Source organism: Dreissena polymorpha, chromosome 8 (assembly GCF_020536995.1).
Source record: "Dreissena polymorpha isolate Duluth1 chromosome 8, UMN_Dpol_1.0, whole genome shotgun sequence".
NCBI classification, from domain to species: Eukaryota; Metazoa; Mollusca; class Bivalvia; order Myida; family Dreissenidae; genus Dreissena; species Dreissena polymorpha.
This window is the reverse complement of record NC_068362.1, coordinates 107,431,175-107,449,471: the sequence shown is the minus strand read 5'-3', so window position 1 is coordinate 107,449,471 and position 18,297 is coordinate 107,431,175. Positions and strand designations below refer to the sequence as shown.

The window sequence follows — 18,297 nt, the reverse complement described above, 5'->3', positions numbered from 1 at the left end:
TGTCTTTGTGTCGTATGAACGAATCTGCACTAAAACTAAATTTAGGCTCACATCGTACATGCATGATCAGTTGTCAAATGAAAGTACGGTTGATATTGAAATGCATTATTTTTCACTTTCCGTGATATTGTTTTAGTATGTTGATGCTGCATTAACAAATATAAGTGTACATGAAGTGAAAACACCAAAAATAAACATTGGTTGCGATAGACACCTAAAAATTGTTGCCCATAATATCACTTTAACTTCAATTAAAAAGTAAATTACATACAGAAACAAAGTAACCCTTTTTAATACTGCTGCAAAAATGCTGCTGTAAAAATTAACTGTTTATTAATAATTCACATACGATTTATGAGAAAGGGGTGTGATTGAGGTGAAGTCTGAGGAAAGGAAAATTATCCACTTATTTTTACTATACGAATTGTGTACATAACCAAATGACAAACCAAACAGACATTAAAAGGGACCTTTGCACGTTTTGGCGAATTGACAAAATTTATATAAAAACAATTGTTTCAGATTCGCAAATTTTCGTTGTACTTATGATATTTGTGAGGAAACAGTGAAGCTGTTTCAAATACATTTTAAAAGACCGATTTCATTTGGATGATTGGGAAGCGACAGGCAATGACATCACTTGTTTCAACAAGAGCACCGCCTTGGGGGTGCAGACCGCTCATCTATTTTCTTTTTAAAGGTGAAGGGACTCTCATTTTCAATCACAAAGGAGGGAGGGGTGGAGTGAAGAGGGGTGTATCGTGTGGGGACGTGGACATTTATTACATTATCTTCCAAAAATGCGGGGAGGGGGGGGGGGGGGGGGGGATTCTTGGGTGCGATGGTTGGACGGCATTTCAAACATAAAATAATAAAAATAAATATTTGTGTTTTTAACCGTTTCAAAAAAAAAAAAATTTGGGGCGGTGGGGTGGGGGTGGGGGTATAGTGTGAAGGTGTGGTGGTCATTTGTGAGATGATCTTAAAAAAAAAAAATTTAAGGGGGGGGGGGGGGGGGGGAGGGGGTGGTATTCTTGGGTGCGATGGTTGGACGGTATTTCAAACATAAAATAATAAAAATAAATATTTGTGTTTTTTAACAGTTTCAAAAAAATAAAAAATTAGGGGGTGGGGTGGGGGGGGGGGGTATAGTATAGTGTGAGGGTGTGGTGGTCATTTGTGAGATGATCTTAAAAAAATAAAATAAAAAAAAAATAAAAAAAATTAGGGGGGGGGGGGGGGGGGAGGGGAGGGGGTATTCTTGGGTGCAATGGTTTGGACGGTATTTCAAACATAAAATAATAAAAATAAATATTTTAGTTTTTTAACCGTTTCAAAAAAAAATTTGGGTGGGGTGGGGGGGGGTATAGTATAGTGTGAGAGTGTGGTGGTCATTTGTGCGATGATTGTGGTGGTCATTTGTGAGATGATCTTAAAAAGAAAAAAAAACAAGGGCTGTTTGTAAAACATGCATGCCCCCCATATGGGCTCTCAGTTGTAGTGACAGCCATTGTGTGAATATGTTTTTTGTCACTGTGACCTTGACCTTTGACCTAGTGACCTGAAAATCAATAGGGTCATCTGCCAGTCATGATCAATGTACCTATGAAGTTTTATCATCCTTGGCATAAGCGTTCTTGAGTTATCATCCGGAAACCATTTTAATATTTCCGGTCACCATGACCTTGACCTTTGACCTGAAAATCATTAGGGGTCATCTGCGAGTCATGATCAATGTACCTATGAAGTTTCATGATCCTAGGCATAAGCGTTCTTGAGTTATCATCCGAAAACCATTTTACTATTTCGGGTCACCGAGACCTTGACCTTTGACCTAGTGACCTGAAAATCTCTAGGAATCATCTGCAAGTCATGATCAATCTACCTATCAAGTTTTTTATCCTAGCTAGGTATAAGCGTTCTTGAGTTATCATCCGAAAACCATTTTACTATTTTGGGTCACCGTGACCTTGACCTTTGACCTAGTGACCTGAAAATCAATAGGGGTCAACTGCGAGTCATGATCAATCTACCTATCAAGTTTCATGATCCTAGGCATAAGTGTTCTTGAGTTATCAACCAGAAACCATTTTACTATTTCGGGTCACCGGGACCTTGACCTTTGACCTAGTGACCTGAAAATCTATAGGCAGGGGTTTTTTTTAGAGAAAGGGGAAGACGCTGGACGCTGGGTGAAAGGGGAAAAAAAGAGTGCGAAAGAGAGATATTAAGGGAAAAAATAAAAACTGTTCATTTCAATGTCTATAACTCATCAAAAGAGACTTGTCTCTGTCCTTTTTGTTCTTAAACACATTTAACAGGTATTAAAGTCAAAGTCCTTAATAAAGTTGCAGGTGTAGATCTAATAATGGGAAATGTTTTCAACTATATTTTTGTACTGGGGCCGGGGGACGATGTCAATTTTGTGATTTCAATTTCATGATGAATGGGTTGACGATCTTGATTTGCTACAGTATTGGAAGGGAAAGGAGCGGCAGCTGCCGATTGTCTACTTTCACTTTCACAATGTTCGATGTTGATTACCTCAGAATCCTGCTGGGTTATAACGGTTTTCGATGATTCTTACTTAAAAAATGCCTCGATGCGTTCAGTATCTTTTGAGTTCGAATGTTTTATTGTGTTTGTGTAAGAACGCTAATTGTGAGACATTTTTTTCTGTTTTCACGTTTATACCTCGGCTTGCACATAGCCCGGATGAAAATTCGACTGGTTTCCGGTAATTAATTGACGAAACACCCTTCTCGCGCAAGACCGGTATCCAGTAAAATAGTCACATGATAATTACGATTAGTTGCCCAGTTTACATGACGTTATTTAAGAGCTATATTTAGAATAACTGGGATTCCCAGATGTTGTGTGTTCGTCTGGAGAGAGAGAGCGCGAATTCGTTGTACATGGTGCAAATTGGATAATTGTCGAATGCCCCAAGGAAAAATAAACATTTCTTTGAGAGAAAATATTATATTTTGGTGAAAAATGATATTTTTGGTGGGGAAATTGTATTTTAAGGTGAAAAATTCTGGTAGGGGAAGACGCCGAATATCGGTGTCACTTTCTTAGTAAAAAAAAACCCTGATAGGGGTCATCTGTGAGTCATGATTAATCTACCAATCAAGTTTCATGATCCTAGGCATAAGCGTTCTTGAGTTATCATCCGGAAACCATTTTACTATTTCGGGTCACCGTGACCTTGGCCTTTGACCTAGTGACCTCAAAATCAATAGGGGGCATCTGCGAGTCATGATCAATGTACCTATGAAGTTTCATGATCCTAGCCCCAAGTGTTCTTGAGTTATCATCCGGAAACCACCTGGTGGACGGACCGACCGACCGACATGTGCAAAGCAATATACCCCCTCTTCTTGAAGGGGGGGGGGGGGGGGGGGGGGGGGGGAGGAGGAGGTATTCTTGGGTGCGATGGTTGGACGGTATTTCAAACATTAAATAATAAAAATAAATATTTGTGTTTTTTAACCGTTTCAAAAACAAACAATTTGGGGTGAGGGGGGGGGGGGGGGGTGAGGGGGGGGGGTATAGTATAGTGCAGGGTCTTCCCCAGGCCATTTAAGCGCCCCTTGCCGGGGCGCTTGAATTTCGAAATCAGAGTCCCCAGGGCGCTTGAAATTTTCCGATCAGTGTATTCTTCAGTAAAAGAAAGTGGAGATTGTCCAAAAAAATCAAGGTTTCCCTATCAGTGTATCAATATTCCCTGTTTTAAAAGAGCACTTGGTACCTACAGTCACAAGTAATCGCCATAAACACCACATGGGGTAATGGATAATCCACTGATAAGAGAATAGCATGACGCGCATATCGATTATTCTAGCCACATTACACGGTCATTTAAATGCTGACAAGGATGTATCTGGTAATTTTCCAGTCGTCAAACTGTGAAGTTCATCGTCCAATCGGTTACGCGAATGCTTATGAGGGCGGGGTTAACTATCGACCATTATTTTTGATTGACGTCGGGCATGAAGTAAGAGTTTATCGCAGCTTGATTAGCAAGTAGTTGTACCATTTGAGTAATATAAAACCGGTAATTATTACAGTACAGAACATTAAAGACGGTTTCGGGCATCATCATCACACCTTTTTACTGTAAACAAGTGTTACCTATGACTCATAATTAATACGAGAAATTAATTGCAAGTGGTAAACAATTAATTATTATAGCGGTTACAATTATGTGATAACAATTTATTTAATTCCAGTACATGTATATTTCAACATGTCCATTTATAGAACTGATTCACCTCGTTTTTCTGACCTTTATTCGACACGTAATGCGCTTTAACAAATTTTCGTTGAATTAATTACGCACACTTGTAAATGTTTCGTCCGATAATCGATAGTTAGAAGACTGATGATGGCAACCGGCCGTGATCCTCGTGGACAACGTGAATTTCATGCATAATTCCGTCAAAACATTTATTCGACTCGTAAAGTGTGTAAACAAATTATCGTTGAATTTATAACGCAACGGTTAAAGGGATCTTTTCACGCTTTGGTAAATTGACAAAATTGAAAAAAGTTGTTTCAGATTCGTAAGTTTTCGTTTTAGTTATGATATTTGTGAGGAAACAGTAATACTGAACATTAACCATGCTCTAATATAGCCATTATATGCATCTTTTGACGATTTTAAAACCTAAAAATTATAAAGCGTTGCAACGCGAAACGATTGAATAATTTGGAGAGTTCTGTTTTTGTCGTTAAATTTTGTGAATCTACGAAGATTGCTTATATAAGGTATAAAATACGTCACGAATGTGTACTCGGCGGAATAGCTCAGTAGGCTAAAGCATTTTTACTACAGGACTCTGGCAGGACTCCAGGGGTCACTGGTTCGAAACCTGCTCCGGGCAATGTTCTTTTCCTTTTTTTATTTTTTTTCTTGATTTTTTACTGGAGCTTTTACGATCCAATGTTTACATTTATCAATATAAAGCATTTAATGAATAAGTTAAAAAAATGCCAAAATCTGTGAAAAGGCCCCTTTAATATTTGTTGAAATCTCAAATGGGAATAATTAAATTTGTAATCCGAAACCCATTACCGTAAGTCGATGTTAACGCGTTTTTAATCCGAAACACACTTCAGAATGTAAATGTTACCGCAACGTTAAATATTTTTGCTTCAAATTAGCAGTGCAAATTCATTTTGTGTCGAATCTTTTTCTCAATTAAAAATGAGCGCGAAAATTTTTCATCATGTACAACGTCGCGTCTATTGCATACAAATGGCGTGTATTGAGCGTTTTAACAAGCACACAACAGGTCAGGGGATTGACGCATATTCAGAGGCAATATTTCATCAAATCTATAAATAGTCACTTAAAAAATGGCAAGGTTTGTGTTAAAGAAATAACTGAAAGCTTTTATCGTAAATATTTACCAGAAAGAGATTGATAAAAACGGAATAAACGGGTTTATCGGATAATAAATAGAAACTTGAAAAATAGTAAGTATACAGTAATAGAGTCGGGTCGAAACGGATGTATTGGGGAATCGTTCGAGTCGGGATTTTACTATCTGTGCGGAAAAGTTTTAAAACAATTAAACAATATAAAAAAATATATTTTTAAATGACTGGGGGATGTTTTGAAGAGTCATAGCGCACCAAATGACGTCTTTTGACGCTGTTTTTCTTTGAGTTATAACGCACCATAGAACGTGAATTGACACGCTAAATTTAAAAAAAATCAACGTCGGGAGGGGACACCCAAACCCACCCCCCGGGGCGCCTGAACAAATTCCTGGGGAAGGCACTGGTATAGTGTGAGGATGTGGTGGTCATTTGTGACATGATCTTAAAAAAATAAATAAGGGGGAGGAGATTCGGGGGGGGGGGGGGGGGGGGGCACATGGGATGGTTTGGGTGGAGTCTTTTGTGGTATGTCAGGTAAGAGTAGTTTTGTCAAAGTATCAATCAAATCTAATCATAAATAAAGAAGTTATGGCATTTTTAGCAAAATTTAATAATTTGACCTTGAGAGTCAAGGTCATTCAAAGTTCAAGGTAAAATTCAACTTGCCGGATACGGCAACCTCATGATAGCATGAAAGTATTTGAAGTTTGAAAGCAATAGCCTTGATACTTTAGAAGTAAAGTGGATCGAAACACAAAATTTAACCATATATTCAAAGTTACGAAGTCAAAAAAGGGCCATAATTCCGTAAAAATGACAACCAGAGTTATGAAACTTGTCCTTTTACTGTACCCTTATGATAGTTTGGGAGTGTTCCAAGTATGAAAGCAATATCTATGATAGTTGAGGGGTAAAGTGGACAAAATCACAAAACCGTCCAAATGCCAGTCAGAGTTACATAACTTTGCCTGCACAGTCCCCTTATGATAGTTAATAAGTGTTGCAAGTATGAAAGCAATAGCTTTGATACTGTAGGAATAAAGTGGACCTAAACACAAAACTTAACCAAATTTTCAATTTTCAAAGTATAAAAAGGGCACATAATTCTGTCAAAATGCCAGTCAGAGATACATAACTTTGCCTGCACAGTCCCCTTATGATAGTTAGTAAGTGTTGCAAGTATGAAAGCAATAGCTTTGATACTAAAGGAATAAAATGGACCTAAACACAAAACCAAAATTTTCAATTTTCTAAGTATAAAAAGGGCACATAATTCTGTCAAAATGCATGCCAGAGTTATCTAACTTTGCCTGCCCAGTCCCCTGATGATAGTAAGTAAGTGTACCAAGTTTGAATGCAATAGCATTGATACTTTCTGAGAAAAGTGGACCCAAACGCAAAACTTAACCGGACGCCGACGCCAAGGTGATGACAATAGCTCATTTTTTTTTTCAAAAAATAGATGAGCTAAAAATGCTTAGGCAGAATCAAACAGTGTAAATATTCAGAAAGCTTTTGTGGGCTGCAAATATATCAGGCCGTTTTTTAAATATGCAGCGTAATCTGTCCCTAATTTTGTTTACAAATATACACAAATCTCAGAAATGACCTCGGGGAGAACCTATCAGTGGAAAATTACACCCTGTGAGCATAACACAAGAAAATTGATAATATGAGTCTGTTTACCATTTGTGGTGGGCCCATATTTGGTGGAGCCATACCTCCAGGTGGTCCATGAGGAGGCATGCCTGGTGGACCCATGGGACCACCTGGTCCCATCAGTGGACCGTGGCCAGGGGGCCCATGTGGAGGGCCATAGTTGGGATCAAATGGTGGCCTGCCCCCAAAGTGTGGTGGCGGGGGACCTCGTGGTCCTGGTCCCCTCATCCCAGGGGGACCTCGCATTCCTGGAGGAGGCGGTCCCCTCATGCCAGGTGGCGGGGGGCCTCTAAACCTTGGTGGTGGACCTCTTCCAAAAGGCGGTGGCCTATACAAACAGAGGCAACATTTGAATCAATTCGACATTCATTTCCAGAACTCCCTTGCAAAGTAACCTTGTCCTTTTAAGGGCAACTAGACATAAATCACAGGTACTTGAAAGGATTTTTTTTGTAAATATAATATAATAAAAGAAAAGGTATCCAAGTTGCAACTATGATTTCACAGGTGTATAGAATAACACTATGCAACAGCATGAAAGATCAAACAATGCAGACATATGTCATTGTGGTTGCCAGCAGGAAGCGTCCATCTATGATTAAACACCATTTATTTGATGAAAATCCACCAAGTATGTCCAAAACAGGTATAAGTTTAAAAAAATATGACCCCAAAATCGAGGTGTGTAATTCTTGACATCCAAATGTCAGTTATGAATGATGGAAGGTGATTTTGGGTTGATTTTTCACAATTAAACAAGAACTTTGCTATAAACTTCACTAACGTTTTTCTTAGACATTATCGACATTATCCTTTGAATGAAACCTAAAAAACACGCCGATGTTTCAACACATTAATCTTGGTGAAATTTTCATTTTGAAATTTCAAACAGAGACATTGACCTTGTGACCCAACAAGAGATGTGTTCGTCAGAAACACAATGCCACGTACTGCGCCGCTTTGAAATAAATTTATATTTATCATTTGGCAGGTATAGAAATCATCTCCCTTTAAAGCTTATTACTTCCCTTGAATTTGTCCAAACCAATTGGGGGGGGGGGGGGGGGGGGGGAGGGTCTCACAGTCAATTATGACCATGTCAGACATCACTGACAACCAATGCCTGTGGTTTAAAAGAGATCATAGCCAGAGTTGATCATGTATCTATGGACATAAGTCCGCAGGTATGTAATGAACATGAAAAGAAATGATAATTATATCATTAAAAAAAAAACTTTGACAAATCAATCATTTGAGCTATAAATAATCAAAATAATAAATCTGTACAGTAACTGTGAAAAGAACTTCAATTCTTGGTAAGGAAATATATAATATGACATTTATAATTAAATAAATTACTTCCCTTGAAAATAATTGTCTCTAACAAATCTCTATTCTTAGTAGCAAATAATTAAAAGCCACTACCGTGACTGTAGATTCACCACTCAAAATGTGCAGCTCCATGAGATACACATGCATGCCAAATATATCAAGTTGCTATGTTCAATATGAAATAAGTACACTGTAACTCCAATATAACGCGGATGATGGGGTCCAAGCCACGCAACAGCGTTATAAACGGATCCGCGTTATAGTTTTTGAGCTCATTTATTGCAGGGGGCTATAAAAACAGGTATAGTATAGCCTACAATATAGGTCCTGTGTATTACCATGCTGTGTTGTCATCCGAAAATACATGCATATAAACCGAATTGTATCGATAATATTATACATACGGCTTTTCTAATGTGCACATTAATCGGATAATCCAATAAAGTTACATCACTTAAAAAATAATAATCTTGAACATTTATGACGATAAATATGTTTACGAATTTCGTAAACACAACTATATGCATACGCCATTTTTCAGAAGTGTAAAGAGAACAGTGCATTATGGGGCAGAGCTTTCATTGGACAAGTGAATTTAAATTTAGATTGAATGCAATACGTTACAAGTACAAATTGCGTCATACGCCATCATGCAAAAAACGTGCTTTTCGGGGACTTTCTAATACCGGGCAAAAATGAATCTCAGTTAACAATTACATTGCGTTAGCATGTAAATAAATCGTCTGGATTATTTAATTAATTTCTTGTACATGAACTGAATTAAATGCTTAAATACTAGAATGATAATAAAATGACAGAAAAACTTGTTTTATATTGTGCGCAGTATATTTCAAAGCTGCTCCTTTAATATAGAGTCAAACTGCAATCATATAAAAGTAACAATGTTTGTATCGTTTTGAATAACTTTAATTTTTTAATTATCTTGCTTGCACTTACCTTATTGAAATTAGCGCACCGAACCGTTCTGACAGGGAATACATGTAATAAACACCAACTCACGAGTTTTCACACCTTTATTGACATCACACAAGTTGAGTAATACAGTGGTTACTGCGTAACACAGACGTCATCAGCCGAGTTCCCATCAGTCATCAGGTGTTTCGCCCCTTATCTCGGAACACCCTCTTGATGGCGGGGCAGCAGTGGTGATCAATCACTGCTCGTCTGTGATGGCTTCCATGTCGTTTCATTGCGTCGTAGCCAGAGCCAACTGGATGCTCTCTCTGCCGCCTTGCCAAGGGCCCGTACAGAGCTTTTCCTAGCGCTGCCTTTGATGCCCAAAGCTCCTAGCGCTTTCCACACAGATTGTGCAGGGAAGCCCCTACATCCTACTTCTACTGGGAAGATCCAGGTGGTGTACCCTCTCTCCCTGCACATGTCTGCCAGTTCTTGGTACTTTGACCGCTTCCTTTCATTTGCTTCATCAGTTCTTTCTTCCCAAGGGACAGTCAGTTCCAGGAGTATCATCTTTTTTGGAGCTGTTGACCAGATGACTATATCAGGGCGTAGGTTTGTTTGAACAACATCTGGGAATACAAGTTTCTGTTGGAGATCAACCTTCATCTCCCAGTGTCTGGCCTCTTGTAGCAGGCTTGTGTTCTGGCTACCCTTTGCCTTCTGTCCTTCCCTGACAAAGTTGATGTAACCTGGCCCTTTGGTGTTGATTTGCCGCTCCTTCCTTCTTTCTTGCTCCAGGATGTCGGCAAGCACTCGCAGGACTTGGTCATGCCTCCATCTGTAACGACCTTGAGAGAGAGCAACAGGACAGGATGAGAGTACATGTGCTAGTGTCCCTCTCTGGCTGCATAGTGGACAGCTTGGGTCGTCACTAAGCTTCCATCTTTCAAGGTTTGTTGGTGTTGGCAAAAGATCATATACTGATCTCAGTAAAAAGGACAGCCGGAGGGGTTCATACTGCCAGAGTTCACTCCATGTCAGCTTTCTCTCTGGCAGATTCCATCGACTCCAACAATCTTGTTGGCCCATCTGCACAGATCTTGCAGACCGATGGGTATCTTCTGACCTTCTGATTTCCTGTTGTACCATGGAGCGTCTTTCCTGGCTGTCTGCCTTTTCCCATCTGGGCTGTTGCCCATGCCCTAGGCCTTCCCGACCTTTGTTGGTAGCTCCAACAATGACCTGGTGGTGCAGACTACTCTCGGCTTGTTCAACTGCCTTGCTTGCCGACCACTTCCTCCCTGTTCGGATTTCTATTCCAGCTTTACTTATCTTCTGGTCTGCTGAGTCCCGTAGTGTTAGGAACAGCCTTGCTTTTGCTACCTTGTATTCCTCTACTAGGGATGTCAGTGGCATCTGCAGCTTTGTACACCTTCCATATAGTCCTATGGAGCTGAACGATGGTGGCAGCCCTAGCCATCTTCTTATGTGCTTGCTTACTGCCTGTTCGAGTTGCTCCACTAGACTCACTGGTATCTCGTTGACCATCAGTGGCCAAACAAGCCTTGGTAGTAGACCGTGCTGATAGATCCAGGACTTGAACTTCCCTGGTAGTTCTGCTCTGTCAATTCTCCGGAGACCTTCCTCAAGCTGTTGCCGGATTCTTCCTTTGCTGCTCTTGTCTGAGAGTGTAGAATCAAACCATTTACCTAGGCACTTGATTGGGTTATCTACCAATGATGGGATTTCCTCGCCTTGGATGAATAACTTGAACTGTGTCGTGACCTTTCCCTTCTTTACAACCAGACACCTGGACTTCTTTGGCTTAAAAACCATACTTGCCCATGTCACAGTCTCATCTAGGGCTTTCAGGATCCATCTAGCTTGGATATGGGTTTCTGTGGTGATGGTGAGATCATCCATGAATCCTCTGTTTGCTGGTAGACGGATGCCTGCGTTGGTAAGTGGCCCTCGTGTTTCTCTTTCCCCTGCTCTCAGGATCATATTCATTCCCATAACAAAGAGAATCACGGAAATAGAACAGCCTGTGACTATACCCTTTTCGAGCGATATCCAAGATGTTGTGAAGCTCTTGCATGAGAACCTGAGGTGGATATTGCTGTAGTAGCTCCGTATGAGGCTTCTTGCATGCTCCGGTACATGGTAATGCTGTAGTGCTTCTTGGATTAGCTGGTGGGGGATGGAGCCATAGGCGTTGGCGAGGTCTAGCCACACAATCGTCAGGTTCTTCTTGTTTCTTCTAGCCTCGTGAAGCAGTTGAGTGAGGGCACTTGTGTGTTCAACACACCCTGAGAATCCAGGGATGCCACCCTTTTGTACTGATGTATCAATGTAGGTGTTGGTGGTCATGTATATGGTAAGCCGTCTTGCCAAGATAGAGAAAAATATCTTCCCTTCGACACTGAGAAGTGAGATGGTTCGAAATTGCTTGACATTCTTTGAGTCTTTCTCTTTAGGGGCAAAACAGCCCTCTGCTGCCTGCCAGCATTCAGGAACCGAGCCTTTCTTCCATACAGCTCTAAGGAGGAGCCAAAGTCTTCTCAGCAGCTTTGGGCATTTCTTGTAGACCTTGTATGGAATACCACTTGGGCCAGGAGCAGAGCAGGCTCTTGCTTTCTTGACAACGTCTTTGACTTCTTGGAGTGTTGGCTCTTTCAGGTCCAATGGGAACTGTGGGTGATCGGCAGGTGTTATCTTGTCACAGTCACCTAAAGGCTGGGCCCCTTCAGGGTCGGAGTGGACTTCTCTTAGGTACTGGGCTACTTCCTCCTGGTCACTTTGAAGGCTACCTCCCCTCTCTTCGCCAAGCAAAGTCTTGGTGAACTTGTACGGGTTTGCGATGAAAGCTGCCCTTTTCCTTGTTCGTTCTCTACGTTTCCTCTGAAGTCGTTCTGCTGTTGTCAAGATTTTCAATCTAGATCTAAGCTCTTCTCTAAGCTTCGCCAGTCCCTTCCTTTCTACTTCATTGGCCTTCTTGTATCTCTTTCTCAGGGAATTAAGCTCTTCCCTGACCTTCTTTTCACGTTCCCTCCTGTTTGGGTTAGGAGCTGGTTTCGGCTGACTCTCCTTTCCATCAGTGCCGAATCGTTCAAGACCCAGTGAGTAGACTAGGGTGGTCAAGATGTTGATTTTCCTTTCTACCCTACCTTGGAGAGTGGTCTGAAGGATAATGTCAAGATCGTTGTCGAACATATCCCACTTCTTGTCATTGGTTCTTGGCCAAGATATCTTCTGGCGTTTAATGATGTTGGGGACTTTCCTTCTGTCTTTTGTTGACCATTGGTCTGTGCTCTGTTCATTGGGAGTGACAGCCGGGCTTTCTCTAGCCTTAGGGGGAAATATTGGGGATTCTTCTCCTATGAATTGGCTGAAGATTGGAGACTCTTCTGTCTTGTCTGTCTGAGTCATCAGCAGTTCATCCTCTGAACTGTTCCCAACTGCTTTTTCTGTCTCTGCTAAGGATTCTAAGGACTGCAATTCTTCAGGCGAGCAACCACTTCCAGTAAGTGACAAAACTGGTGCTGAGAGACTTCTCGTACTATGGTTGGCCACCGGACCAGTCTTCTCCCTCGTCTTATCAGGTAACCCTTTGCGTTGCCTCAATCTATCAGGTTGCTGACAGTTGCTCCTCGCCTGGTGAATCTTTAGCCCTCGAAAGTTTTTGCAGACTTTCCCACATGCACAGGCCACTGTATCGGTCATTGTCCGTTGTTCTTTCCTTGTCGATTCCATTGTATCCGTCCGGTTGGGTCTCTCATCCTCCCCCCCCTCTCGGGAGACCCTGGGGGTGTTTTCCGTCATTTGTTGTTGTAGCTCGTGTAGGTTGTTCCCTCACAGGAACAGCCAGGTGGGGTGCCGGCCCACCTAGCACCTGTTCTAGTCTTTCCTAGATGCCATCTGTCTGTCCAGCGTCGCCATTCTTTCATGGTTGTCATCCAGCCTTTCCTGGAAGTCACTGGGGATACCAGGTAAACATGTTGAGTAATACAGTGGTTACTGCGTAACACAGACGTCATCAGCTGAGTTCCCATCAGTCAACAGATTATCATTGGCGGTCGGGTGGCGTTTAACCTCTAATTAATTAAAATCAGTTAAAAAGAACGGATTAAGCAATCAAGCTGTGATTGCAGCCTTCTTTGAATTTTCTGAAAAAACATCAAGTTGCATATCATGGATTTGAATCAGAAATGGAAGGTTGGAGAAAAAACAGGATCCAAGCACCCCCCGCGTTATATTGGACACGCACTCTATTGGAGTTACAGTGTATCTCCCTTTAAAGCTTATTACTTCTCTTGGATTTGTATTTTTTACCGTAGACAGTAAAGGATGACCTTGACCTTTTACCATGATGTGTTTGTCTGAAACAAAATGCCACCAACTGCACCGCTTTGATTTATTTAACAACAAGGGACAAAATTGTCACAAAACCAGGTTTTCATTGTGAAAAAAAATCTGATAAAGGGAGAAAACTCAAACTGAACTTTTGAAATGAACAAACAAAATTAACCCCCTCTGTTTTTTAAAAAAATCTATTTTTAGTCGTGGCGACCTTGACATTGGAGATATTGACGTGATTCTTTCGTGCGACACACCGTCCCATGATGGTGAACAAATGTGCCAAATGATTTTAAAATCTCACAATGAATGACATAGTTATGGTCAGGACAAGCTCATTTATGGCCATTTTTGACCTTTGAACTCAAAGTGTGACCTTGACCTTGGAGATATCGACGTAATTATTTCGCACGACACACCGTCCAATGATGGTGAACAAATGTGCCAAATGATTTTAAAATCTGACAATGAACGACATAGTTATGGCCCGGACAAGCTTGTTCCGCCCGCCCGCCAGCCAGCCCTCCCGCATTCGCCAATCTTATAACCAGTTTTTTCCTTCGGAAAACCTGGTTAAAAATATATACATTGGCAGGTCAGATAACTATGTCCATTTAAAGCTTATTACTTCCCTTGGATTTGTTTTTTTCAACCCTAGACCTTGAAGGATGATGTTCACCTTGACATTTTACCACTCAAAATGTGCAGCTCCATGAGATACACATGCATGCCAAATATTAAGTTGCTATCTTCAAAATTTGAAAAATTATGGCCAATGTTAAGGTTTTAGCCAACAGCGGACGGCGAGCTGGCTATGACAATAGCTCAGGTTTTCTCAGAAAACAGCCGAGCTAAAAAAAATTAAAAAATTATTTATTACTTTTAATGGTTCCATTTGCACGAGTTTGTGCTTTAGACATGTAAACGTGACAAGTTTTTGCAGTATCAGTGTTCCTTAGCATTTATAGTGGTGATCAAATGTTGCACCTTTGGAGTTGGACAAAATACAGCGCAGTGCAACTCTCAGCAACCCTTTGGGATATAAAGCTGAGAGTTAAATTATTGCAACTAGGTTGCCATTCAGATAAATTTAATGAGATTCTGAAGGTTATTTGTTGCTTCCCTAATTTTGTTACAAACGATGGCTGTTTAGGATGTGCACTGATCGGATGTGGAGAACTGCTGTTGTGTTTATGAAGGGCTTCATATGGACTCCCTCAGCTGTCATAGCAAAAATTATCAAAGGCTCTTGGAGTCCATTTATGTGCAGTTTGTCAACCAGTTCCGGATAATCAGCAGTTCCGATTAATTTGTATTTAATTTTCCAAAACGCCCCAATAAAAACAAAATGATAAGTGTCCAGGGCTCAACATTAACGGTTGTCCTATTGCCCCTGGCAAGTAAAAGTTGGCAAGTTACTTTATAATCTAGCTGCCCGCCTGGGCAAGTGCAAAAAAAGAACAAAGCATTTAATTTAGACTTTAATTGCTGTAATAATTTTGTTAAATGTGCAAAAATAAAAAAGGTTTTGTGGTGTATCATTTTGATCTTTATTTAAAAATATGAGGTCAACAGTCAAAGTGATGTTTCATGTTTGGGCAAATGGCTTTACTTTCAGGAAAAGTAGATTTTCTATGCTTTTGCCCGGCAGGGCAAGTTGGTTTTTAGGTTAATGTTGAGCACTGGTGTCTAAGGTATACATTAAGTAAATGAATAAATTAATAAAGTTTTAGCAAGAAAGCTTTTGTATTATGCTTACAGGGGGGATAAATGCAGGAAAAAGTTATCCGGAACTGATTGAATGAGCTATGTTTTGAAATGTGCATTTGGATATAGAAAGCCTTATTATTTTCAATTAAACTTTTTGCTGATTGAAAACAAATGCCATGACAATGTTTTGAAATACTAATTCTGTAAGTTGAATGATTTTTTTTTATAATTTTCCGAAGGGTGAACTTTAATTTGCTATTTTTGACAAAAAAATGCATATACCATCTGGCCTAACCAGTAATCATACAAAATAAATTTTACGCATTAGTTTTACATCTTCTCACATTGACATTAAATCCCGAAAGAAATTATTGTGGTCAACAGAATTTAAGTTTGTTGCCGGGTTATTGTAAACTGGTTGACTGACTGTATTAACTTTATCCAAACATCAAGGGACCTGGGGAAAGGGAGGTGCGGGAGGGGGTAGGCGATGGTCCCGATGTTGGGAATGTGTTCAGTGCTAGGCCTAAATCAAATGGCGCCGCGCCCTGCCCTCCCAAACCTCCGCCCTGCCCCCCGAAACCCCGCCCTGCCCCCCCCTAAAAAAAATTAATAAAATATATAGATATGATAATTCATAAATCCAGGGGTTGACAAATCCACTCGCCCGCTCGTAATTACGAGTAGAAATCGGCTCCGGACGAGTGAATATTCCGGAAGCGCTCGTCCTGCAGGGCGAGTGGCATTTCTGGCCAAAAATATTAAAATTTCAAGTTTTAACACATCTTTACCAAACAAAACAACATTTAATGGGCGATTAAAAATTTACCGGATGTTGATTATTGCACACTGCGCTAAAATAAGTCCTGTTCCCGTTATGCGCTGATACCGATATGTTCTGTGAATGTACCCTATACAGTACGGTATTCGGTCTTTTAATACTGATAAAAAATTCGTCTAAATTCTTCACATCTTTAGATTTAAAGAGTGGCTATTGGCAAGTTTAATGGACGAAAATGACAAAGAAAAAACTGCCTTTTGTACACACAGAGGCTTGTTTGAGTTTAACAAAATGCCTTTCGGACTCTTCAATGCTCCTAAAGTGTATTTAAAATGATTGTGACCATGAGGACAAAATGAAAAACAAACAAGTTAAAAGTGTGTTAAAACATTTTATTAACTTTATTGAAGTTCATGAGTTAACAGTTTTATATGATAACCAATAGAAATAACAATAAAACATATTAGTTACTGATTTATTGAATTTTTCCAATAAATTGCAGGGCAAGTACATATTTTGGCAGAACAAGTGACAATTCTTAGCTACTCGCCCTGCAGGGCAAGTTGCTGAAACAAAATTTTTCGACCCCTGTTATTACATTGTAATTAGTTTAATCCTCATTGTAGACAATATATTTGAAAGGTTTAATAATAATGGGAATAATACAATTATTTATAACATATAAATTAACATGCAATAGGAAGCATTCCAGAAACACCTGCGCGCTTGAGCGTGCCCTTTTGACAAAATACTGCGCGTCGAAAGTGCCCTTTTGACAAAAAAGCCCCCCTGCCCTTTTCAAATCCTAGCTGGAGCACTGTGTGTTGCACGACTACACACTTAATCATATGACACCGCTGACTGGACAAGTCGTGCAAATCTTTCTTTTACCTTTCTTTCTAAAGGTCGCGGTTTTGTAGTGGATGAGGTGTCCGTCTAGCGATCGGGAGTTGGTGGGTTCGCTCCCTACTCGGTGAGCGTTCTCATTATCTCCTCAATAGACACCAAGTACTGGCTCTTCCCAGGAAACGGACTCGACAGTGCCCATATCTGCCTGTAATATGCCTTCATGTAATAGTCAGCAATTGACTGTAGAAGTAGAAAAAGTTACCTGGGACCTCTCCAAGGGCCACCGCGTGGGCCGCCAGGGCCAGGAGGGCCCCTTGGGCCTGGAAACCGTTCGCCATAATTTTGGTAATCACCGTAACCGCCACCGTAATCGTCGCTTTTATCTTGATGATTGCTGTCCCCGTCTCCGTAAGACTCATTTGATTCTTGCTGCACTGAATCGTCGTCCATTTTGCACGCCTAGGCAAGCCTCGTTGTGGTTTTCTCTGACGTTGCCATTACAAAAGCGAATGTCTACTTCGGTTTCGGAAAAGGTTACACTACACCATGAGATTGTCGTGTTAATGTCGTCCTGTCTTTTAATAATAAAAAAAGTAAAAATTATAATGCTAATAGATTCTAATAATAAAGACACATGATGTGCTTAGTATAATAAGATATTTTTACTGTGATGTCAAATTTAAATTTAAGATTTAATGTGATATCAAATCCATCTTTAAGATTTGAGATTACATTTTTAAAAGAAAAAGAGCGTTTTGCACAACAAAACAGACGTCCCCTACCGGGTTAATTTTGTACGAGTAAGAACTTTGCTAAGGTACTCTCTGAGTTATCTCAGGATGAATAATTTAGTTTTCAATTATTTCCGTAAACAACAGTTAATAAAAAATATTGTGCTTACTCCATATATGACCCCATATACTCGGACGGTTTGACGCAACACATTTTTACCCCCCCCCCCCCCGAATTTCGGCGGGAGACAATTTATCGACATTCGACTTTCGAGCGAGTTCTCTCTCAATAATGTATTTAATGGCGAATTAGTGGTCTCCTTTCAGCCCATGTGCGCACTCACACATATCTTTTTAAAGTCGGCGCTGACCGAATTGCCACTGCTTAAGATTGTGCACGTTGTGTAATTTTTTTCAAGAATGAGTGATTACTTATATTTTCTTTTTATACCTAATTACGTTACACCAAATTAGAACTAGCGTAACTAATATAAATCAATTAGACATTGCTGAAGATTCGCACACAATCTCTCTAAGTTGGACACATCTAAGTTACTTGATGGTGAAGGG

At 40.3% G+C, this 18,297-nt stretch overlaps 1 protein-coding gene across 1 annotated transcript in view; it reads right to left on the bottom strand.

Annotated features, from left to right (window-relative positions):
• LOC127842671 (transcription elongation regulator 1-like) overlaps window positions 1–17,492 on the bottom strand; it is a 48,789-nt gene extending 31,297 nt beyond the window's left edge. The window contains exons 1-2 of the mRNA XM_052372301.1: window positions 17,259–17,492; window positions 7,078–7,378 (exon numbers count right to left, since the gene is read on the bottom strand). Coding sequence (XP_052228261.1) covers window positions 7,078–7,378; window positions 17,259–17,446 — 489 coding nt within the window. The 5' untranslated portion in view covers window positions 17,447–17,492. The remainder of the gene's footprint in view (window positions 1–7,077; window positions 7,379–17,258) is intronic.
• Window positions 17,493–18,297: the final 805 nt, after the last annotated feature.